The sequence below is a fragment of the Quercus lobata genome, chromosome 3 (genome assembly GCF_001633185.2).
Source record: "Quercus lobata isolate SW786 chromosome 3, ValleyOak3.0 Primary Assembly, whole genome shotgun sequence".
NCBI classification, from domain to species: domain Eukaryota; kingdom Viridiplantae; phylum Streptophyta; class Magnoliopsida; order Fagales; family Fagaceae; genus Quercus; species Quercus lobata.
Window position 1 is genome coordinate 66,347,047 of NC_044906.1, and position 25,842 is coordinate 66,372,888.

The window sequence follows — 25,842 nt, forward strand, 5'->3', positions numbered from 1 at the left end:
ATTAATTTTTATGTTCATTTTTTAGTTACATTTCCTAAGCTATATATATATATATATATATATATCATGTCGAATGGAAACTAGATTGAATTTCGCAAGTGATTTTGTGTAAAATCAACCTTCTTTTTTTTTGGTTAAAAGGCTTTATATTAAACAACAAAAGAAGCTACAACAGAAGCTACAAACTAGCCATAGAGGCCAAAGTAGAGGCTACCCGCCTATAACCGTACAAACCTTTACTATCAAATACAAGTAAGTTATCTAATTCATTAAAGGGGGAAACATCAAAATAACAAAATCCTCCCTCATATAGCACCCATTCTTGGCCAAATAGTCAGCACATCTATTCGCCTCTCTAAACACATGAGCTACCCGAACCTGTGAGAGACTTGCCATGAGTGATCTGTAGTCAAGAAGCAATGGAGAAATTTTTTTGTTAAAGCTGTCAGCATTATTTAACATCTCCACAATTATCTTGGCATCAAGTTTCACTTCCAAATTTCTAATTCCCAGCTGAATGGCAAGAGACAACCCATCCCTCAAAGCCCACAATTCAGCCATAACACTTGTGGTGTACCCAATAGATCTTGAATACCCCTTAATCCACACCCTGTCACTATTCCTAATTAATCCTCCACCACCAGCTCTACCTGGGTTAAAATCAACCTTCTTACAACATACATTGCAGCATCAATAAGATTGGAATAATATTTAGCAAAAAAGAAAAAAGAAAAAAATCCTAAACTAAAGCATATTTAAAAGCAACAACATTTTCCTCCACAATATCGTAATCTTGATTCTACATTACCAGAAAGAATCCATGCCTTTAAATCTGTTCTTGCAGACAGTGGCAACTTCAGGACTTTTTTTTAGGGAAGTCAATAGTGTTGGAACTAAGAATAATCCAGAGAGAAAGTTTATTTATTTTGTTTAACGAATAAGCAATTTTAACAATAATGCTACTAATGCAACACTTTCATAATAAAATCTAGGTGGCAAGTTGTTAAAAGCATGTAAAAAAGTGATGTCAATTGTGAGTTTAGATAAAAACCAATTACAACATACCACTTAACTTTTATTGTAAAATTATTGTGAAAATATTATAAAAGTAACACTAAAATAATTATATTTTAGCTGAGTTCAAACAAAATTTAGGTTTAGGGTGTTCAAATTTTTTATTTAAAGGTCAAAAAAAAATTATTTATTATTATATATATATTTTAGCCAGGTCAGGGAATTCAAATGAACCCCTGGGCTGGCTGTAGTGCCGCCCATGCTTGCAGTTTTTCTTGAACTGCACCTCTTTAACAATAGTTTATATATTTTTTTCCTTTCCTTCCTGGATAATTAATCTTCGCCATACTCCACTAACCATTACAGCCAATCAGCCCATAAGTTGTTAAAGAATTTGACATAATAATAGTTTATGCCACATTATTCTGCATTATGTCCATTTGATAAATCATCAAGAAAACTATTTCAAATATGATGAGAATGAATCTCTCACATTCATTATTTCATATCCACTCTTCATGTTTTAGACGTAGATATTATCTTTTTGCGTTTTAAAATATGCATATCAATGCATACAAACGTGAATATCGTCTGAAAAATGTGTGTAAATTGAGTGACGAGCGAATATTACGAAACTAGAATATGAAAGCTTTAAAACGAACGGCTAGCTGTGGAGAACTCTTGCTGCTGATTAAACAGACGAATTATTGTTTTATTTGGGTACTTATATGTAAATAATATGCTTCAAATAGTATTTTTAATTAGAGCAGACGGTTCTGATAGAAAGAATGTCACATCAACGAATCGAATAAAGCCTTCCCTCCAGCCTATTACTGTAGAAATTTCTCCTCCAGCCTTTTTCAACTCTCTATAAAAAGCCTTCCCTCCACATCCAAATTCCAAGCCAAAATTACGTCTTCTAAAATTCCTAGTCGTAAGAGAAAGTAGCCAGCTTTTACGAAGCAAAGAAAAATGGGAGCCAACTTCTCTATGGTGGAGAGTGAATCGGGGCCATCTCGTGTCACTGCCTACCATTCAAAAGACCAATGGAAAGCCTACTTCGAGACCTCCAAGCAATGTGACAAACTGGTAACACTGCAACTACTAAGTCTCCTCTTTTTTTAAAGCTTCTGTCTAGTATTCTAGTGTACTAGATGGGACACGAAAATAATACATGATCATTTTTGGACACGTATCATGTCCTTGTCCCGTCAGAATACTGTGTCGCGCCCAGTGCACTAGAGCACTGGACACAAGCTGAATCCCCTTTTTGGTGAAACTATGCTTATCCATAACTATATAGTGTGTAATATTTGGTGTTGATTACTTATTTTCTGGTGATAAAGGTGGTGATTGATTTCTCGGCTACATGGTGTGGACCTTGCCAATTCATAGAGCCAACCTTCAAAGAGCTCTCTTGCAAATATACGAATGTGGATTTCGTCAAGATTGATGTGGATGAGTTGGAGGTATGACTTTTGTCCTTTTACTATAATACATGTGTAATTTTTTTCTTCTTGTTGTTGTCCTAGATGGTTTAGACTTAAAAAAATGTTTAAATGAAAACAGGCTGTGGCTCAAGAATTTGCGGTGGAGGCAATGCCAACATTCATATTTATTAAGAAAGGAAAGGTGGTTGACAAGGTTGTGGGTGCTAGGAAGGATGACCTGCAGACCAAGATTGAGAAGCACAGCACATAGATTTACAATGATGAACCATGCTGATCCTGTTAGCAAGGCCATGCAATATGTATTCTACAATAACTTCTTAAAGAGAAGAAGAATTGAGGAGCAGGAAGCATCAAATAATCACCAGTGTGTTCTGGCTAAATAAGATGGAGTTTCTTGCATTTAATTTTCATGTTAATGTAATTTGCTTGAGCAACCAACATTTTTTAGTTTTAAATTATTAATATAAAATCTCTCTCTCTCTCTCACTCTGACACCATTGAGCAAAAGAAAGCATATTCCATAATGATAGGAAAGTTAATCAGTCTATCCACTTGGGAAAGTATTTGGTGGCCTCCCTGTAAAGATAACTAAAGCATATCGGCAGGGCAGGGTCCAAAAGTTCTTTGATGCCTCATAAACAATAAAAAGTTGAACAAAAGAGATGGTGGCCAAATTAGGATGCAATATTTTCATGCAAGTCATTTCAATTCAATAAACCATCAACATCTGCATTCATGCGAAGACCATTACAGTTCAACCGACAGTTTTTGATATTTCCAATGGAGTTATCATGCTATCATCTTTAGAGCATTTCCAACAGATTAGGCAAATTTTTGTTCTGTTTGGAGAATGAACAGTGACTTTTACCTTTTAACTACCCACTTTTTCAAATACACTTTCCAACCGATTCTCTATCACATTCTTTATCTCATTTAAATATTATTTCTTCATTCATTATTTATTCTTTTTTTAACAACTACACATTTTTCAACATTTTTTTATTCAATACTTGATTATTATAATAGGAAAAAAAACACTTAAAGAATGAACAGTAGCCCATCAGACTTGATGAGCTACTGTTCATGAGCAAAAAAAAAAATTCTGGATATAAAGAGTCCATTAGAGACCTATTTTGTAGGTTTACTCTTTATAGTAGAAAAGATTTTGTGTTTAGCTTTCCTATTGGAAATGCTCTTACACAATAGAGGCAAAATCCAAGTGCAAGCTAATTTGATAAGCACCAAATTTATTTCAATCATTATTAATATTTAATATTGTGTATGATACAATTGCCTCAACTTTTGACTATTTTTTCTAATACTACAAATATCTGTATCTGATAGTAATCCGGTAAAACGTTTTGCTAAATTACTAGTTTTGCTTACAACTCTTTGTGAAAAGTACCAAATATAGTTCCTTAGCTAAATGTACTTTATAAGTTCCCAATTGAAATCAACCGAAAGCATATATCGACCAATGCAATAAAAATACTGAATATCTTTTTGAAAGAAAATTAATTTCAAGCATGTAATTCATTGATAAATGCAACCACAAAATTGAATTCAGTTGGGAAAATATATGGTACAGTACCTAAAAAACTATATCAAAATTCCATCCTTGTGAAAAAGTATAGGACAAGAGATGAGGTGCTGCATACGACAATCATACAAGATACTGTCTCTGCACCCTGAGAAAAGGAATGCTATGTCCCTTTCAGTTTCTTAGCAGCCATTCTTTTCCATAGTTGAGCATTAGGAATTACATCAACGTCAAAACACTGGGGTCGGCACAATGATTACCCAGCTGAATGCTGGACTGAATGCTTACCACCAGACCTGAATTGATTTGAGTAATTATCACTTCAACCACCAAGGACACCCCAACTCAATTGCTAAGAGTCTCAGACTTCAAATGGTTTAAGCTTGTCAACAAATTTAACAGAAAAGAAAATGGTGACGATACGTGGCAAGTCATCCACCAAGATATTGGCATCTGCTCTCAAATTCTGACCTATCACAGCACTTATTCAGACAAACACAGGTTTAAATAAACCAAATGAATTCATACATATACAATTTGAAAAAGATTTCGGAGTATACCAGATTGAAACATACATTCTTTTAAACAAAATGGACAGGAATAGTGATTTCTGGTAGATCATTCAAAGAAAAAAAAGCAAAATCTTATAGTTGATGTGAAATCTGTGGATGCATTGGATTACATAACTTCCAAAATACATCAATATAAAATGTTCTTGTGACTGCACATTTAGAAAACTATCTTTACATTCCTAGCATACGAATTTCAATTAAATAAACCAAAGTCTTCTTGTGGCAACTGGCAGCTAAGGCAGTAGCTGAGGATGCTAGTTCTTCCTACGCTACATTATGCTACCAACAAACCTACCAACAAAAATGCCATCCCTCCAAACTTCCTTCCTAATATGCACAATCTTCATTTTTATTAGTGAAACAACGTATTTACATTTAACTTGACCTTAAACTGTCAATCAAAGTTACTGGATATTTATAAGCCTAGCCTCAAACAGAACTAGCTCTCAGATCCGCCCAGCGCCCTCCTCAAGTCAGATTTCTGTTCTGATGAGAGCCTTGAAGGATAAATAACATCAAACTTAATTATAAGGTTTCCTCTCTTGCTGGGTTCCTTCGAGACGGGCATTCCTTCATTTGGGATCACCATCTCATAGCCAGGTTTTACAATATCAGTCACTGGGAATGTAAGATTCCTGCCATCCAAGGTTGCCAAATTAAAACTCGCCCCTGTGAGAGCCTCCAACAGTGATATTTTCTGATTAACCACCAGATCATTTCCTTCCCTCTTGAAAATAGCATGAGGTTTCTCATCCACCACAAATATTAAATCAGCTGGAATAATACCAGGTTCTTGGTTGCCTTTCTCAGGGAAGGTGATTTTAGTGCCCCTCTTCCAACCAGGTTGGATATCAATTTTTAATATTTCTTCAACAGACTTGGGCATACTGCAAAAAATTAAAATTGCTAGTATGTGACACCATAAAGAAAGGAAGAAACATTCAAACTAAAAAGTGCAGTGCAAAATTGAACAAACAAACCAATAAAGACATAGAATAGTCCCACAGTTACTTAGTCCCCTTTTTTTCCTCAAAAAATAGCTATGGTTTTCCGGAAACAAACTGAAAATGTCAATTACAATCCAGGCTATCCAACCACACTGCACACATGATCTGTCTAAGAATGCAACTTGGTTCCAACTTATTTAGTTCAGCTACAAGGCCCACAACCCAGTCCCAAAACATAACCAACCTAAGGTTGGTTTTTTAAATTCAACCAAAGCCCTGATTGAACACAAATTTTATCAACATAAATCTAAGATTGGGTACAGGGATGGAAAAAACATCAGCTGGTCACTTCAGGTGTATTCCTAACTTCAAAAACAACTTATATAATAGAACAAAGTGATAAACTTGCAATTTCAATTTTCAAGTCAAAGCTACAGAAAGCAAGCAAAATAAATTAAACTTGAATTTCTGTTTTCTTTTTTGGCCATAAGAAAGAAATTGCATTAAGACTAATAAATTGCCTTGCAGATAATAAATTTTGCTATAACTCCTAGGCGATGGACACGTTGACCCAAAACCAAATTGCAGATCATAAATCCTCATAATTTCTTAAATTTAAACCAGCTCAGGTCCCTAACCATGAAACTAACCCAGTAAAGGTAATCTACTTTTCAAATCTACTGTGTGAGATGGACCACGGTTAAAAGAATGCCCTTCAGAAATTTCATTTAGCCAACTGGGTGCTTAGGATGCCGAACCTACCAAAGTTGACTTCCACTAGAACCACATAAATACAAATTATCTTAGCAGACTGTCAAACTGAAAATCATTTAAGACAAAGCTTGCAAAATATCGAGAAAAATGGCATCATAGTAGGTGACATAAAATAAAACAAATATTTTCCAGTGGGGCATCTAATAAGAGTGAACAATCAAGCAAAGGAGCACGGGCCAGTCCAAATAAAACAAAGCAAAGTGGTGAACAAACTCTGAGGAAATTAGGTGGGAAAAAAAAATATTCTTTCTTGTCAATTTATGTTCAAAATCTATTGAAGCACGAGGAGGTATAGAATTCATGGTGAATAACCAAATGTTTCAACAAAATAGTTCTCAAAGTTTCGTCTTTCAACTGAAATTTATATACTTTTATCGAACAAAATCACATAGTAAAGATGGTTTCAAATATACTCCACGAAATGTGGAAAAACCTCAAACATGAATGCAAAACTCATCTTCAATCGTTTTGACACGTATCCACACCCTTCATTAATTCTTAACAGGAAAAAGAAGTGCCATTTGAATTAAATCCCATCGAAAAAAATGATTTTTAATAATAAAAAAAAACTTATTTTTATAGTTTTAAAGTCCAAAATTAGTTCAATTTTCCCAACTATTATCTATATTAGCTAAAATACTCAAAATCAGTTAAGTCAACCAAAATTAAATCCAACAAGTAATTGTCTTTGCCAATTTCAAACAACAATTACACAACAAATAGACATATTCCATTCCGTCAATAACAATTTGACTAATCATTACTCCACACTCACACACATATCTACCTAACAAATTCATAATCAAAATCAAAATAAAATATGCTAAAAATAAATATATATTAAAAAAAAAAAAAAAAAAAAAAAACTTACCCAAACTCATCAGGAACCAAACGCGAAATCCTCATCTTCTTCCTGCAACCTTTGTAAAGATCCTCCAGACTACAAACCAATTTGCTCTCGATCGCCTCAGCTTTCTTATTTTTATTAACAACATTATTATTATTACTATTGTTATTCTTATGATTGCGATTATGACTCTGATTATTGCTATTCAAATTAAACTGACTTCTACCGGCAGCGGCGTCGCCGTACCGGCCAGCGCGATCGTCGGCGGCGCGAGATCCGCCGAAGAACTCGGCGAAAATATCATCAGCGTCACGAGGATTGTACCGGAACGAGGCCGAATTATTCCCCTCGGCGAACTGGAGTCCTTCCTCGCCGTACTGGTCGTAGATCTTACGCTTGTGAGCGTCGCTGAGAACGTCGTAAGCCTCGGAGATCTGCTTGAACTTAGCCTCCGCCTCTTTCTTGTTCACCGCCGGATTCTTGTCCGGATGCCACTTCATCGCCAGTTTCCTGTACGCTTTCTTCAGGTCTTCGTCGCTCGCGCTCCGATTCACCTTCAGTATGTTGTAGTAGTCCACTCCCATGGCGGCTAAGAAAAAGAAACGAAAAACGAAACTAAAACAAAAACAGTGATTGATAATGTGAGCGATTGAAAAAGAAAAGCTTTTTATCTTTGTTTATATGTAGAGAAAATTGGAAGAGTCGGCCGTTGCGAAGAAGGCAAAAAAAGAAAGGAGAGAGTGAGTGAAGGGGTAAAGTGGCGGAAAGCAGGAAAAAAAAAAAAAGAGAGAGAGAGAGAGAAGTAGAGCAGTGGTCACGGTTTTGATACGCGTTTAGTATTTTTTGCTTACTTAACGGGTGTGATATTATTTTCTCGGGGATATTTCCCAGTAACAGCTCTGGTATTTCGGAGTTCGTGAAAGTCGCGGGAAATTTCTTTTTTCTTTTTATTAAACAATATTTTTTGACCTTTTTTTATTTTTTGCCCCGACGTGGGTGTTGGTGGTTAATCCCTTGTATGGGTTTATATAACTTATATTGCATCAATTAATTTTTTTTTTAAACTATATATATAAAAATAAAAAATAAAAAAAAGGTTAAAAGTTGTGCTTATAAGTTTTAACCAAACAAATACTAATCTAAGACCTCCATGTTTAGTCATGCTTGTAGGGACCCCAAAAAATTGAGCTAACCAATTGATACAACAGGGTTCAATAAAAAATTATTACATTAAGAAGTCATAAACAATAATATGAAAATAGCGAATTTTTTGGATACCTTTTTTTTTTTTTTTTTTTGGTAATAGGTTAATATAAGATATTACCTTATTAATATGTATTTGATTGATAATACACTTTTTTTAATAGAATTATTCTTTTTTAAAAAAAATAAAGTGACTAATAAATGATAATTGCTTGAATATATTTACATTTGAATAATTCGGGAGTAATTTTTGTTGTATCTATTTTCAATTTTTTTTTTTTTTGGGAGTATTTAGGGTTTTTCAAAGTCAATGGCTAAATTGTTATAGTAGTAATTTTTGTGATATGTTGATTTGATTTCATATATTTTTGGGGGTGTTTATTAAATAGCTTTCAAAAGTCAACTGTTATTTATATTATTATATACTCGTATATGACCTTTTAGTGAAATTTCAACTTAATTCATAAGGTCCTTTCAAAAAAAAAAAAAAAACTTAACTCATAAGGTTATATCTAAATATATTAACATTAGACTTCACGAGATATTGTTTTAAATCTGATATCGGACCATTTAAGAATATTGATCATATATATCTAATTTTGAAACAAATGGTACGAATACCAAATTAGTGCAATTAGCACTGCTGTAAATAATATAGAGAAGATGATGCAACATTGACATTCTTAGGAAGGCACAATTGGAAGAAAATCCACTTCACCAAATTAATATAGAGAAGGTGATGCAACATTGACATTCTTAGTGAGACTCAATTGGAAGAGAATCCACTCAAATGGTAATTAATATTCCAAAAAATAACAGTTTCATACCTTAAAATTTGTTATAAACGTGAAAAATATAATGAAATGCCTATTTTGTCTTGAGTTACCCTATTCAAACCCCCACATGGTATCTAAGTGATAGGTTTATTAGTCTAGAATTTAATGTAAATTTGGAGGTTTCAAATTCAATTTACCACACTATCGATCCATGGAGTTTTGGAGATATGTCATAAACAAAAGGTGGAATAATTTAGCCAAATATTGGGACAAAAATTCCTATAAAAAAATTTAACAAAGAAGGAAAAAGATACCTAATTCTACGGTAGTAGGCTAGTAGTATATCTTTTTTCTTTTTCTTTTTTTCTTTTTTTTTTTTCTTTTTTTGAGAAACGACTAGTAGTATATCGGGTGAATAAATAACTAAACCACAAAATAAGGACCACATAATTAAGCCAATGGCAAGTTAGGAACATTATTGCTTATCGAATGTAATGTTAGCCCACATAAATAGGGTGACTTAACAGTCCACAAAAATAGGGATTTCATTTTATTTTTTTATATATGTTACAAATATTAGGGAGACAACTATCATTTTTGTGAAACTTTGGAGGTCGATATCGTTTTTTTTTAACCTTAAGTCTTCAAGGGAGCTTGACAAAGTTTTAAAATTTGTTTTATACTGATCGAAATGACCGAATATTTGTGCATAAATCAATACAATCAACCTACTTGTTACATCTTAGTCAAAATTCTAAGTTGTACCAGACTGTATTGATCATTTCACTTACCACTCCAAATTTTACCGATCTCAAATTGTACTTTTATTCATGAAAACCTTTATATATATATATATATATATATATATTTTTTTTTTTTCAATTGTTATAAACCTTATATGAATTCATTTTTGTTAATGAAATGACATGAAATTTAAATTTGGTATAAAGTTATTGTCTTATTTATGTTAGTCTCAAGAGTCTAACAATACATCAATATCAAAATATTAAATTTCAATAATCAAGTTGGAACAGTTCACGTAACAGATTTTCAATTTAATTATAGTCTTAAATTACAAACAATAATAAGAAAATGAGTAATGTGCATTGCACCACGTGACCTACTCCACCAAACTTTGTCCTATTTATTCTTTTTGAAGAAAAAAAAACTTTATCCTTTCTTATATATATATATATATATATTTTTTTTTTTTTGGTTAAGCCCTTTGATCAATTTTACATGACGTGGAATTAGGTTCGTAATAGGCTTGTGAGCTTATCAGGACCCATAACAATAATATAAACCAAAATATTGAAATGACTCAAAATGAGAACGTGCAGTGAAGTAGAAATAATAGCTGGAGTGATAAGAGAGAGTCAGAGTCTTTCTTTTCAAAATACAGTTAACACAGAGAATCAAGTCGGTAGCCGCGGAAATAACGAGTGGAATCGTTTTCTTCCATACGTAACTAATGAGTCCTAAACGCAAGTAACGCTAAATACGCACCCGTTGACACGACACCGTTTCCTTGTTTTTATTTTTTTATTTTTTTTATATTTTATATTTTATTTATCACAAAACGACAAGGATTTAAAGCTTAACGTGGGTGTTGGAGTTTGGGACAAATAACCCGACAACAATCCGACCAGTTCGATCCTTTTGAAATCAAAGCGATAGGTTTTAGTCTCGGTTTTTTCTAGATAGGTTTGCTTTCAAAATTTAAAGATATCTGTCGCTTTGATTTTAATTTTTTGGTTTCAAATTTGTACCAACCTGTGAAATGAAGTGAAACCCAACCAAACACCATGTGAGATACTACCATATTTTACTTGTTTTATATTCTTCCACTTGTCCATTTGTACTACTTATTATATTTGAGCCATACAAAATATATATATAGCCACCAAACCCCATAACTCGAGTTTTACTTGAGAGACACTACAAACACATGAAATTTGATTTGTGATGTAACGTATTGATAATGGTAGGTAAAAAAAATGATATCAGTCGTTCGTAAGAAAATTAGTAAAAGCTAACAAACTCAATAAATGAGAAAAATGAACTTCAAATGGTTGCCTTAATGGTTCTTAAGATCTCATTATATCCGTGAGATTCTGAGTTCAAAACTTCTTGTCAGCATTTGGAGTTACTTTTATAGGATTTCTTCCTGTAATAACTTAGTGCGTGTAAGACGAAGAAGCGGTTGCATACATTCAAGATAATACTCAGATACTCGAAGAGGTTTGAACACACCTTGTTTGTAAAAAAAAAAACAAATAATAAATATGTGCAAAAAAATGGGATTCTTCTTTGTAATAACTTGGTGCATGTAAAATGGGGAGACTACATACACTCGATGGAATAATCAAAGAGATATGAACACCCTTGTTTGTAAAAAATAAAACAAATAATAAATAAGTGCGAAAAAAATGTTGTCAAATTTTGTGTATCATTACAAGTTTTACTTAGCTTGTTGGGCTGTATTGTGAAAAAGAAAAAAAAAATATATATATATATATATCCCACTAATTAACTTGTGGTAGGTCGAGCATTGATGCAAGTCATCATGCCATTGATTGCGAAAAAAAAAAAAGTTTTGACTTGTTACATTATGCGAAGTATTTGTTACGTTGGGTGTTCCTGCTTGCTTGTTCATTGAACATTTAATAGCTTATTATTATTTTCTTTTACGTATTTCCTATATTGCTTTAAAGAATGTTTTCTATTTTTAAATATTTGTTGCTTGATGAAACTCGTACAGTCGTACTTGATAATATTTCATTTTTAGGTTAATTGTAAAATTCAATCTAAACTATGGGGTATTTATATTTTGCAACCTAAACTATAAAATTTTATAATCATTACCCAAAATTTGGCAAACCTTGTAAATAATAAGGGTCAAGTGGGTAACAATCAATGGAATAAACTAATGAAGTACGTAACTAGCAAATAATTGTTGGGCATGTTATAAACTTTATAAAAAACGAAAGCCCATTAGTTTCAAATTGGGAAAAGCCGAAGCCCGCTGTATACTCCTCAATTTGCACTTAGGTCCACGATTTCTTCTCCTATAGCGATAAAAATAAAAGGGGAAAAAATCTCTTCAATGCAATGATCAATTTCTTCCTTTCATGACCTCAATCACACTAATAATTTCCATATTTAATCTATTTCCTCTTAAGAGGTTTTACTTTCAAATCCTCTAAAATATTATCATTTCAATTTGGGAAATTTTCAATTGAAAGAAAGTTTTGAATCAAGTCGGCTAAAACCATAATTATTTCCTTTCCTTTATTATTGACTTATTGTGCGGTTAGCCACAAAGATGAAAATATACACAACTCACATTTTTCCTTTATCTTTTGCTGTCAAATTGTTCCTCGAGCATCCAACTACGACTTCATAGCCTTGTAGGTAAGTGCACACTAACAAATTGTTACTGTATACTGGAAAGTGACCACCTAAACTATTTGCACTGAAGGAACTTTTCCTAATGAGAGCAAAATTGACTGCAAAGTACAATGAATTTAGTTCTGTGCTTTAGTTCAACAAATTGCTAAGTTCCTAATTATTCCAATTTAGGTTTCAATCTACTATACTCTATGTTCTTTGAATTCAACTTTATAGTTTTGTTAATTAGTTTTAACAACCTACATATATTTTTCCCATCAGCAACAACAAGGGTCAAATTGGAGGAGCAAAGAAAAGATCAAGAAGAAGAAGAAGCAAGTTGTATGATTGTATCTCTAAAACCGAAAAGAGCAAGGTCACAAAAATAACTTGCAAACCAAATATCATATATTTGTTGTAACTCTACCATTTGTAGTGGAACTAGATTGGGATAATCCAATGTTCATGTATACTTAATCTATTGAGATATAAGTATATATCAAACACTTGTCACGTATTCATATCTTAATGGGATCTAATGCACAAGAATACTGGATCCAATTTTTGACTAGTAAAATTCGTTATAACTGACTCTAATATTTTTTTTCCTCGTTCTAAATATCATCCATTCTAGAAATAAATAAATAAATAAAAGAAAAAAAAGAAAAGAAAAAAAAGCATGTTAATGACTTCGATTAGAAAGTCCCCAATGAGCAAAATGAGTATCTTATCTGCCAACTGCCATAACAGCCAGCCAGTGTGTATCATATTATCATGTCAATGGTGCTCACAACCACACCAAGCCCACTTCCTCACTTTCAGTCTGCGTTCACAATCAACAGCAACAACAATGGCTACACAGCTCAACATCGCAGCCACAGCCGTCTTCTCCAATTGCTCAATGAATGTACGGACATGTCTCAGCTCAAACAAATCCACGCTCACACACTCCGCACTGCCACCTCCACTCACAGTCCACACACCCTCTTTCTCTATTCCCGAATTCTCCACTTCTCGTCTCTTTCTGATTTCGACTACGCTTACCGGGTTTTCGATCAAGTTCACAACCCCAATTCGTTCATGTGGAACACTCTCATAAGAGCGTGTGCACGAAGCTCTGACCGCAAAGAGGAGGCTATACAGTTATACTATAGAATGTTAGAACAAGGAATAGTCATGCCGGATAAACATACGTTTCCCTTTGTTTTTAAAGCTTGCGCGTATTTGTTTGCGCTTTTTGTAGGGAAACAGGTTCATGCCCATGTTTTAAAACTTGGGTATGATTCAGATGTTTATATTAATAACAGTTTGATTCATTTGTATGGAACTTGTGGGTGTTTGGATGTAGCGGAGAAAGTGTTTGTTAAAATGCCTGAGAGAAGTGTGGTTTCATGGAATGTTATGATTGATGCTTATGTTCAGTTAGGTGAGTTTGATACTGCATTGAAACTGTTTCGTGAGATGCAGAACATGTTTGAGCCTGATGGGTATACAATGCAGAGTGTTATTAGTGCTTGTGCTGGTTTGGGTGCTCTGGCTTTGGGGATGTGGGCTCATGCTTGTGCGTTGAGGAAGGGTGGTGCTGACATGCTTAATGATGTTTTGGTGAACAATTGCTTGGTGGATATGTATTGTAAATGTGGGTCATGGGAAATTGCTCAGCAAGTCTTTGAGAGGATGCCTAAACACGATGTGAATTCTTGGAATTCAATGATTTTAGGGTTAGGCATGCATGGGAAGGCTGAGGCGGCATTGGAGTATTTTGTTAGAATGGTGAGGATGGAGAGGATTGTCCCGGATTCTATTACTTTTGTTGGTGTTTTGAGCGCATGTAACCATAGAGGTATGGTAAGTGAGGGCCGTAAGTATTTTGATATGATGATTGCCGATTATAAGATTGAACCACGATTAGAGCACTATGGATGCCTTGTAGATCTCCTTGCTCGTGCCGGGCTCATTGATGAAGCTTTGAACTTGGTCTCAGATATGCCCATGAAACCTGATGTTATAATTTGGAGGAGTCTCCTTGATGCTTGTTGCAAGAAGAATGTAGGTGTAGATCTTAGTGAAGAAATGGCCACACAGATCCTTGAGTCAGAAGGAGGTGATTGCAGTGGTGTTTATGTGCTTTTGTCTAAAGTTTACGCGTCAGCTAGCCGATGGGATGATGTTGGAATGGTTAGGAAATTGATGACTGATAAGGGTGTAACAAAAGAGCCTGGTTGTACTTCAATAGAGATAGATGGCATTTCTCACGAATTTTTTGCTGGGGACACATCTCATCCTCAAACCAAAGAAATATATAAGGTTTTGGATGTCATTGAAGAAAGACTAGAATCAGTAGGACATGCTCCTGACTTTTCACAAGCACCAATGGTTGATGAGCTCAACAATGAAAAACAACATGCTCTTAGGTTACATAGTGAGAGACTTGCAATTGCTTTTGGGCTCTTAAGCTTGAAACCAGGCATGCCTATACGTATATTTAAGAATCTTCGGGTATGTGATGACTGCCATAAGGTTACCAAATTAATATCTAGAATCTATAATGTCGAGATTATTGTGAGAGATCGTGCTCGATTCCATCATTTTAAAGATGGCATCTGTTCTTGCATGGATTACTGGTGATGATATTCTGTTGTATGAAGAGTCATTAGATGTAGATTAGGATAAAGTACATTAAAGACTTGTATGCACAAATTGCCTGCCACATCCATGTTATGGTGAATAATTTAATACCTTTTATAAAAGTATGTAGTTTTGAACATCTATGAATAGGAGAAAATTATCTTATACCGTCTTATGAGACATCTATGTCACATCATGCTTGAGTCCCACATATTGTAAGAGAGAGATGGCATTTCTCACGAATTTTTTGCTGGGGACACATCTCATCCTCAAACCAAAGAAATATATAAGGTTTTGGATGTCATTGAAGAAAGACTAGAATCAGTAGGACATGCTCCTGACTTTTCACAAGCACCAATGGTTGATGAGCTCAACAATGAAAAACAACATGCTCTTAGGCTACATAGTGAGAGACTTGCAATTGCTTTTGGGCTCTTAAGCTTGAAACCAGGCATGCCTATACGTATATTTAAGAATCTTCGGGTATGTGATGACTGCCATAAGGTTACCAAATTAATATCTAGAATCTATAATGTCGAGATTATTGTGAGAGATCGTGCTCGATTCCATCATTTTAAAGATGGCATCTGTTCTTGCATGGATTACTGGTGATGATATTCTGTTGTATGAAGAGTCATTAGATGTAGATTAGGATAAAGTACATTAAAGACTTGTATGCACAAATTGCCTGCCACATCCATGTTATGGTGAATAATTTAATACCTTTTATAAAAGTATGTAGTTTTGAACATCTATGAATAGGAGAAAATTATCTTATACCGTCTTATGAGACATCTATGTCACATCATGCTTGAGTCCCACATATTGTAAGAGAGAGGTCTCATCTCTCATGAGATACATTCTTATGAATGGGAGGTAGTATCTTATGCAATATCACTCTCATCTATATGTAAGGTCCAAAACCGTAATTTCCACATTCAAGAAAGAAGATTGTTGTATATACACTCCTTTCATAGGATTAGGGTACTTCCTGTCCAAGCTCAAGCTGACCAGTTACAGCTAACTTATAAGATTCCACACGCACACAGAAATACAGAGCTTATCCATTGAAATTAACTCACATGTTAGCAGCCAGAGTCTTATATTACCTTTCTACGTTAATTACAATTAGTCCCATTAATTTCCCTGGCAACAAGAGTAGTTTAGTGATTTAAGCCAATATGCTTGCCAACTTTGTCTTGCTAACAAGTAGGTAGGTTTCTCACGTTAGTACATGACATCAATTGACAGTAGTTTTTAGTTTTAGCTCGATCATTTGGCATTAGTCAATCTTGATCTACTACGCAAGCCATTATTTAGATCATTTATGTATTAATTGCTTCAGAATTCAAAATTATAATCTGACTTGCACTTTGCAGATGCACATGCTCTCCTTTGATTCCACATTGCTTGTCGGTTTAGACAAGTTCCTTTGTGTGATAGAATGACTCAAATGCAATTTTTATTAGAGAAATATATGTGTCAGAAATCAGAATCACTACCTTATGATACTTTAATCCATTATTATTATTATGAATTATGTTAATTCAATTTAATATTTAGACAACATAAGCTTGAATTGAAAATCTTTATTCAATGCCGTAATAGTTATTTATTTTTATGAATATTCTTCTTCATGCTCTGCAGGGCCCCTCGCGTGTCCCCCAAATTATTGCTAAAATAAGGCCATGGATTGCGGCAGTTTTTATAGAGTCAATTTAGCTTTGCTAAAATAATGAAAATTTTTAAATTTTGGGGAAAAAGCATGATCTCAAATTGTAGCTATGGATAAAGTAACTCATAGAAAGTTTTTTCAAAGAAAAAGCCAACTTTTGTACCATAACTCTTGCCATCGCTCTGATGTGGTCAACTATGAGTGGTGGAGAAAAAGTAGTGAGTTCATATGAAATTGGTTGTCTACCAATCATAATCGATCACATTAGAGTTATGGTCGTAGAAGAACTATTTTTGAAAGTGTCATTCTTAAAAGCATATTGTATTTTCACAAGGTAATTTTTTAACATCACATCTTTCAAATATTACTAATTGTTCAATTATGTATTTAGAACGCAAAATTTTGAAACTATTTTTTTTTTTTAAAGTATGTTTTCAAATAGCTGACCCAAAGGAACAAACAATGTGCTATCAAGTATCATTATCAACCCCTATGGGATTTATCCATCATTGACAAATTCTCCATACGACTCAGTCTTTTGAAGTTGTCCACACATTCAAAAAGTGTTTCAGAAATGTTACTACCATGTGAGTGAGACTAAAGAGAGTGGTAAGTGGATAGTGGATCCTGAAGTTTGAGCTGTGGTGCACTTGTGCTTTGACTGCTTTCTATCCTTGCTAATGGTTGCTAACTTGCTATGCCGAATATATCTACAAAGTTGAGTACATGAAAGATTACAAATTGAGGGGACGATAATTAATTGGTTTTATTTAAATAATATAATAAATGAATGAATGTTTAACTTTACACTTTTTTTTTTCCTTTTTTTTTTTTTTTAAATCATAGACACTTGGCCTATTTGTCTAAAAGTTTGCAAATTATATTACTAAAAAGTTTTGTTCGTAAGTTATTTAGTTATAGTCTCTTTTGAAACTCAATATTAGAATTGTTTGTAAGTTATGGGTCCACGTTTGTGGGGTCTACCCTATATATATGTGAGGGATATTTTGTGCAATTATTACCGGGTAAAATCGACTAACTTGGCTCCTAAATTCAACTTGGTCCTTAAATCGTTAATTATTAGTCAATTTTGAAAAGTCTTGAACCTTGGGTGTTAATGGTATTTTACTCATCTCTATATATATATATATATATATATAGATTAATAGGTAAAGCTGAGAAAAAATCCAATTGAAATTTAAGTTGGAATTCAATTAAAGTCTAATTTTGTGCCACATGTCCCATCTAATCTAAGTTTTAAATTTTTGTACCAAGTGAGTTAATTCTGTGTAAAAATTGGATTTCAATTAGAGTTTAATCTTGCACCATGTGTCCCATTTAATCTAAGTTTTTTTAATTTTTGTACCAAATGAGTTAATTTAGTGTAGAAAACGAATAGTCCAATATAAATAAATCATAAAAAACCTAATCATATAACTAAAAAAAAAAAAAAAATCAAATTTATAAGTCATTTATGTAATATGCCATGACTATGTACGGTCTATTACTAACTAGGTTATATATATATATATATATATATATATATATTAAACCATAGTTTATAGAAAATTCAGTTAGAATCAAAATTGGATTTTGCTTTTGTTAGCTTTCCATACAAATTAAATTGTTTAGAATTTTGTTATTATTTTTTCTCTGAACTAATGAATATATTTTTTATACAATTTCTATTCAGATATTTGTATACGAAGATATTGAATGTAACAAACTGTAATTGAGCTGAATGATTTTATACACCTATTCTCATTCAATTTAAGAGATATTATTTGACCAATTTATTATTTTATTTTGTGTTGTATTTAGTAGAATTTTATAGACAATAATTGTGAATTGATATTGTATATGTAAATCTGATAGTGATTTTCAAAATTATGTATGTAATAGCAATGTAATGAAAAACTTGGTGTAAGTAACGAATATCATGAAAATTGCAAGAAAAAACTATTTTAATACCTCTAAATGTACTGATCAAACTATGTCTTATATGTTTAATAACCCAAGCTAATATCAATAGTACTACTACAATTTTTCATTCCCGTGTGTAAGCATGGGTTACATACTAGTTATTTTGCAAAAGAGATTGAAACTTAGTTTGGACAAATTTGAGTTTCAAAAGTGGCTATATAACTAAATAATTTGCTAAAGAAGCTTTTAGTTATATGGTTCTAGGAAAAGCTATTGTTTTGATTAAAAAAAGCCATTGGCACTTAGTTTGTATTTTTTTTTTTTTTTAAATTAACATTTTAAAATCAAACTCTAAAATTTTAATATTATTTCATTTGAAATTTCCAATCAAACTATAAAATTATATTTGAAAAGTTTAAGATTTAAATTGATATGACTTTTAAAAGTCTATAGTTCAATTTTAAGCTGATTAGATGATTTAATTGTAACAATTTTAAACTTTATGGTTTAATTTAAAATTTTAAAAATAAAAGTGTTTAATTTAAATTCATTTAAGAAATACAGGGCTTAAAAGATAATTACATTGAGTATTATATAACATTAAAGTTGTAGGGGTATTGAGCCTAGGAGCTCATTATCTATGTATAAGGGGTCATTCGAGGAAGGGTAAACATTGTCAAGGGAGTCTGTATTAGTGAATGAAGAAGTTAGTTTTGATCACAATGGCCTTGGAGGTTGGGCCGAGGATGAGTGCCCCATCGGCTAACCCAAGCCGAGATCTGTAGAGGTGGTCTTCTGTCTAAGAGGATGTTCCAGGAAGTTCTGCTAGCACAGATAAGCATTGCAGAAACAAAGGATAGAAGGGAGTCCTAAAACATCTAAGGAGAAAGCTACTACTACTGCATTAATTGCTTTACAGCTAACTCTCTGGTTGCATTAATGTGGAAGTGATACCTGAACAGTGACTTTCAGCCTTACAGCTACTACCTAAAGACTTTAAAAAGGTGCTGATGGGACAAGTATCAAGGCCAACCATCTAGCTTGCATGTGGAGGGTGGAGATGAAAACAGAAAAGAGTATAAAAGAAGAAGGAAGCAATGAGAGAAAGGGATCAGAAATTTGTAAGAGAAAGCACGGTAGTAGATTGAACCACATCTGTAACCATTTTCAATCAATATATACTAGAACAGATCTTCTCGAATTGTGCCAAAGACAAATTTATTTAGATAATTCCAGTCCATTTCTGTTTGTTTATCTTTTAAAATCCATTCTAACTGTTATTTCATTCATTAGAGCCTAGTTTTCCAACTCACTCTCTACAAATTCATTGTATTGGGTTTGGATCCAATCATACTTTGGGTCTAAGGTCCAAAACACGTCCTTACAAAAGTCATGAAAGATTTGAGTAATGTTAAGGATATTACAAATTTTACTATATAGGTCTTAAACATGTCACCAATCATAAAATGTAATTCAAATCTATTATATTGTTAGAAAATACTACAAATTTTCTTACATAACCTTTACAAATTGATATAACACTCATTAGTTTATAAGTTGTTTGTAGGATTTTTATAAACTTCTAAGTGGCACTCATCACATTTATTGTCACATTGATTTGTAAACTTTTTGTAGTATTTCTAAAATCACTCGACAATTTTTTATTTTTTTTATTTTCTCTAACCTGTTCCACATGATTTAGATTCATTAATACACATGGTAAAATTCTAGAACTATTACAAATTTTACCATAAAAAAATTATAAACTGATGTGGCAAGATTATGATTGATGACACTTAAAACAACATAATAAATAAATATATATAAATTACTTTTAAGTAGTTGGTAACATGTCAATTTATAAGATTTATGTAGTAAAATTTGTTTTATCACTAACATCACTTAAATATATCTATTTATTAATTGTCATTGTAAATTTATTCCAAAGTTTGACTCTACTTTTGTCTACATAATCATTTTTTGTTAGACAGTATAAAATATTGCCTCTTTATACAATGTGTCAAATTTAAGTATTTCCTTTTGAGTATTTTGGGGGGGGGGGGGGGGAGGGGGGGAGGGATTATTCAATAGTTCTGGTCTTGTGGGAGGGGAGATTTGAATCCTAGATGTTTCTACTGAAACACCAAGAGGTATTAGTTGAACTACAATGTTCTTGGCACAAAATACTAATATAAGAAAATATAAATTTAACTACCACAAACAATTCATTTTAAAATTGTACTAACCTCTTTCTTAGATCTATAACCTCTAGACTATCTAAATTCGCATTCAAGTTTGAAGAGTTTATAGAAAACAATGATAGTTTACTTAGGACCATTCAAGCATGAATAGTCTAAATTAAGAGTTCTAAAGACATATCTTGTACAAATGAAAGAATTGCTTTCTCAATTGCCTCTACAAATTTATCTCAAAGTTTTAAATTAATAGTAGTTGATGTATCAAAGTACATACTTGCATCAATTGCCTCTACAAATTTATCCCAAAGTTTGACTCTAATTCTTGGTTAAATTACAATTAAGATAAATTTTGGTTTCAATAAAACTAGGAATTTTAGTTGAACAATATCAAATTGAGACACGAAAATCTTGCTTGGTCACTAGTGTAGCCTTCTTAGGCTCTTTTTTGTTTTTTGGCATTTATTCACGGTCATCTTCAAGGCAACTTTATCTTCACAAGTTACATTCCAAACTCAAGTTGTCTTCAAACTTCTACCTTCAATTTGAAGGGTGTGTTAGGGACTTAGAGATATTAGATTCATGTGTATTGGCCCAAGGGTCTAATTATAGTGTTAAGTCCATGTATTCCTAACCCTATCACCAAATCTTATATGTACCCTACTTAGGATTCATTGTAACATATGAATTGAGATTATAGTGAAGATGTAGTCGTTTAGGACTTCTTCCGTGAATGTAGGTCGTTAGGCAAAACCATATAATCCCTACGTTCTCCCTCCTCTCTATACTCTATCTTCCTTATATAATAAAGCCTAACTAGACCTTCAAATTATATGCAATTAAAAAAAAATACCCCTGAAAGTAATTTTACAATAAAATTAACTACGCAAGTCTAGAAAGAGAAATTAAATGCATTCCGGAAAACAAAATCACAAAACCTTGCATTGCTCCTTTATTTTTATTTTTTATTTTTTATTTAAATAATGAAGACACGTTTGCTTATATTTTATAAGTATTTCGTTAATGGATACCCTAGGGGTATTTGTTAGCTAATTATTTTAAGAAGGTTTTTATGGAAAAAAAAAAACAATTGATTTTTTAACAACTTTTTCTATTTTTCATAAAAATTAATAGTATTAGAACTTCCTTAAAATTGTTATTAATAAAGGGAAATGTTAACGAGTGTCCTTAGGGCACTTGTTAATAATCCATATAAAGAAAGTTTTTATGGAAAATGAAAAAAAAGTAATTAATATTTTGACAGTTTTTTTCATTTCTCATAAAAGTAGTATCAAAACTTTCCTAAAGTGAATTATTAATGAGTGCCCTAAGGCACTCGTTAGTAAAACCCATTAACAAATGCTCCTGAAGACATCCAGTAACTGAACCCATTTTATAATGTAATATAACCTTTGATGAACCCCACAGAAGAGTATCATCAGAATTAGCTTCCAAGAAGAACCAAACAGGAACTTTATTGATGGGTCACTAGTATTGTTATGACTGCCCATCATATCAAATAGAAGCATGTGCTTTGAGCTTTCTCCGTTCAACTGTCTAATTTATTAACACAACAGAACAGAGTATTCCGGCTAAAAATAAAGAAAAACCACACAACAGAGTAAGATCCACCCTCTCAAAAAAAAAAAAAAAAGAGTAAGATCCCGAATGCTTTGAGGCGGCATACAAACTGGCCTGAATCATAATTTTACAGAATAATTGTTCATTCATATGAAAATTATTGCAATGTACCTCATGATGCTTCTCTTGATACTTAATTTGCGAAGTCCGTTGCCACTGATACACCAAAAGCAAAGACAAAAAGATATTATGAAATGGAGATGGGCAATCAAAAATAAGAAATAAGAATACAAATTGTTCACTACAGCCCTTAAAGCTGATGGTGAAGATGAAAGAATATGATGATACAAGTTAAGTCATAGTTATCTCAGTGATATTATGAACGCAAAAGAGATGCAGCGCTTGATATTCTGATGCAATCAAGAGGATCACAATAGTAGGAATGAACTCTTATGAAATTACATTTTCAATGACATTTATGTCATTTGATGAAACAAATTGGAAATCCACCAAACTGACCAATAGTATATCTTCACATGCTTAGCAATATTGTCCCTCCAAACAAACTTTTGATCTTACAACTATGTTGGTAATTGCAGGTATTCTAAAGGAATGGGATAGAACTTTAAAACCAACCATGTCTTTCATACCTAATTGTTACTTTCTAGTCTTTCTTTTGCTAGCCTTCATTGTATAGTTATCCTTTCTATATCTATTCAACTCCTCCTAGTGTCCCATAAAAAAAATAAAAAAAATAAAAAAATCCTAGTGTAAAACAGAGAGAAGTATCAACAACAAAAACAAAAAAAAAAAAAATTTGGTACCTATCAAGATTCAAAAGCTACAAGAGTACATCACATGGTGATAATTATTTTGACATAGAAAGCAATCTTGCTAAAGAGTCAAATTACTGAAGCTAAGTAACTACCAGTTAGCATATTTAACATGCTTGCCACTTTGGTAAATCTTTGTACGTTTCTTTTATAATGATAATCTGCATCCATAGTTTCCCAGTATCCTTCAAAAGCCTTATGCACCACTTGACAATACAGCCCAAATATGTGCTTTCCTAGTATGCAACTGATGACCAAATACTGAAATGTCGAGGGAAATTGGAGACTTAAAAATATTCCCTCCAAGCAAACAGGCACCTTTCAAATTCAATGTTTAATTTACAATAAAGGCTTTGACTACCCTACAGTGAGCTTCACAAAGCATGGTTGTGCACTTTATGCTCAACCCCTTTTTTTAAAAATAAATCACTTTATGTACCATTTGACTAATAATAAAGCATAGGGAATCAGATCAGAATCTAATCTATTAGAATTCTGTGTTTAATACAAACTGATCGTGTGTCCGTGTATTTCCGAAAAAAATCATTTTTACCAGGTTGTAATGCTAATTATTTATCAGATTCATACACCAGTTATCACAAAATTGATTAAGAATTCAGGAAAGATGATATATACACAGTTTTTGGGAGGGCAAATAGAATTATTTAGAGAAAAGAAGATAGAATTTTGGTTAAATCTAATGAACCAAAAATAAACAATGGATAAAGTTCGGATTTGACCAAGGAAATCCTAAACTTTGGGAACCAACTAGGATCCAACTTTGATTAAACTTATCTGATCTCTTTACTTAATACAAATACTTAGCTGGTTTTATACCAGTTACTAGTTTCTACATCTTAACAATCGAAAAATAAGGACCTCACAACGTTTTCAATCTAAAAACTAGGAACTAACAGCTCCCAAATAAAATACCTAGTAAGGTGCTAACAATTTCTAGTCATGGACTCACTTCACATAATCTTCTCCTAAAAACTAGGACATAACTAAACTAACTTTAACTATTGGAGTCCTACTACCAAGAATTACAAACACTCTTACTGCCAAGGACTCTAATAAACATAGATGTTAAAATATCAAACTTCTATAACACACAAATAATAAACCCCAAACATTATCCCACTTCTACATGATCTATTATGGACCCATAGCCCAAAATTCATGTACGTAACAAAAGATCAATCCAACTGAAGGTTAAAACTCACCTTTGGATGAAGATTGAACCAAAACAACATGCATAGTTGAATTGTTTGGAGGAAGCTGCAATCGAAGGGGATGAAGGTTTCCATTGAAGGGATTCCGAGTACACACTATAATACCCTCCAAACCCGTCTCTCTCTCCAATTTCTGAGTCATTTCTTCAACCACATTACCCTTGTAAGTAAAATACTCCTCCACAGCTTCATCATCCACTTCACCATTATCTTCAGCCACATGATAGAATATAGTCCTCCCCTCTGACCTTGGTGATGCTGCACTCACATCATTCGAACCACTAGACTGCAAACCAAAACACAAAAACAAAACACTTTTACAGCTAAACCAAAATATTCAATTTTTATATTAAAAAAAAAAAAAAAAAAAAAAAAAAAAAAAAAAAAACTCAGAACCTCCAAAGAATTCTGATGTGATGGTGGGTGTGAGTTTTGACTCGGAGACTGAGCTTGAATCTCGACAATATCGACATCCCAGAGAATATAATTCTGAGAAGAGTCCCTAAAAGGAATGTCATGGGTGATAGAGTTTCTCCAAGGTGGCATACCACCATTGGCTCTCAAGAACTTGCCGAACCGGGTCTTTAGCTTGACCCGGGACCCTTCGTTGATGGGTTCCCAATCGTGCGAGGAGTCGAGCCTCTGAGGCAGAGATTGCACCACTTTGTGACCCGTCGCGCCAAACAAGTAGGGGTGGTTCGAGGCAGTGAGGTACTTGTTGTAACAGCTCTTGAGTCGGATTATGGATTGTGTGCCTTTGACAAACTCGACGGTCCACCAGGCTTTCTTGCTGGAGGTGGAGGATCCGTTTCGCTCTTGGGTCACGGACACTTGGTCTTCCTCGGCTACAAGGTACTTGTCATGGTGGCTACGGAGGCGGACCGCTTTGGCGTTGCCGAAGAGGTCCATTACTCTCTCAGTAAAAAACTTTGTTGTTGGAATTTTCAGAGTTTAGACAAGAAATGTTTTAATCCCCATGCATGTGAATGATCAGACTGAAGAGAATGGTAAAGTGAATGATGAATTTGAGCTGTTGTGCAACTTGTGCTTTCTATTTAAAAAGATCTGCTGGTATACATCATGCCAATTTCTTTTTCTCTCTCCTCTTACATGTCAGATCTCTTATTCTGTGGTTGAAAATTTTTTTGATGAACATTTTGTGGTTGAAAATTAAAGTAAGAGACGTGGTATTGTTAAATGCTACATTATAATAGATATATTAACTTATAAATTAACTTTTTTGTCGTGTTAAATGCTAGTT

At 33.1% G+C, this 25,842-nt stretch overlaps 4 protein-coding genes across 5 annotated transcripts; 2 read left to right on the plus strand and 2 right to left on the minus strand.

Annotated features, from left to right (window-relative positions):
* Window positions 1-1,905: 1,905 nt before the first annotated feature.
* LOC115982948 (thioredoxin H5-like) lies at window positions 1,906-2,954 on the plus strand. Its single transcript, XM_031105710.1, has 3 exons — window positions 1,906-2,103; window positions 2,361-2,483; window positions 2,584-2,954. The coding sequence occupies exons 1-3, from the start codon at window positions 1,987-1,989 to the stop codon at window positions 2,713-2,715; spliced, it is 372 nt and encodes a 123-aa protein (XP_030961570.1). The 5' UTR covers window positions 1,906-1,986; the 3' UTR covers window positions 2,716-2,954.
* Window positions 2,955-4,604: 1,650 nt separating this feature from the next.
* Window positions 4,605-7,980, minus strand: LOC115982947 (dnaJ homolog subfamily B member 4). Its single transcript, XM_031105709.1, has 2 exons — window positions 7,170-7,980; window positions 4,605-5,464 (listed from the first exon to the last, which is right to left on the minus strand). The coding sequence occupies exons 1-2, from the start codon at window positions 7,727-7,729 to the stop codon at window positions 5,017-5,019; spliced, it is 1,008 nt and encodes a 335-aa protein (XP_030961569.1). The 5' UTR covers window positions 7,730-7,980; the 3' UTR covers window positions 4,605-5,016.
* A 5,260-nt stretch (window positions 7,981-13,240) lies between these two features.
* On the plus strand, window positions 13,241-15,876 carry LOC115979353 (pentatricopeptide repeat-containing protein At1g59720, chloroplastic/mitochondrial). Of its 2 annotated transcripts, XM_031101369.1 has the most exons (2): window positions 13,241-14,756; window positions 15,369-15,876. In XM_031101369.1, exons 1-2 carry the CDS (start codon window positions 13,289-13,291, stop codon window positions 15,752-15,754), a joined length of 1,854 nt encoding a protein of 617 aa, XP_030957229.1. In that variant the 5' UTR covers window positions 13,241-13,288; the 3' UTR covers window positions 15,755-15,876. The 2 variants fall into 2 exon arrangements, with proteins under 2 accessions (XP_030957229.1, XP_030957228.1); XM_031101368.1 differs by lacking the exon at window positions 15,369-15,876 and having other exon boundaries at window positions 13,241-15,264.
* A 6,515-nt stretch (window positions 15,877-22,391) lies between these two features.
* LOC115982950 lies at window positions 22,392-25,638 on the minus strand. The gene is made up of 3 exons (XM_031105713.1): window positions 24,978-25,638; window positions 24,573-24,867; window positions 22,392-22,732 (listed from the first exon to the last, which is right to left on the minus strand). Exons 1-3 carry the CDS (start codon window positions 25,488-25,490, stop codon window positions 22,710-22,712), a joined length of 831 nt encoding a protein of 276 aa, XP_030961573.1. The 5' UTR covers window positions 25,491-25,638; the 3' UTR covers window positions 22,392-22,709.
* Window positions 25,639-25,842: the final 204 nt, after the last annotated feature.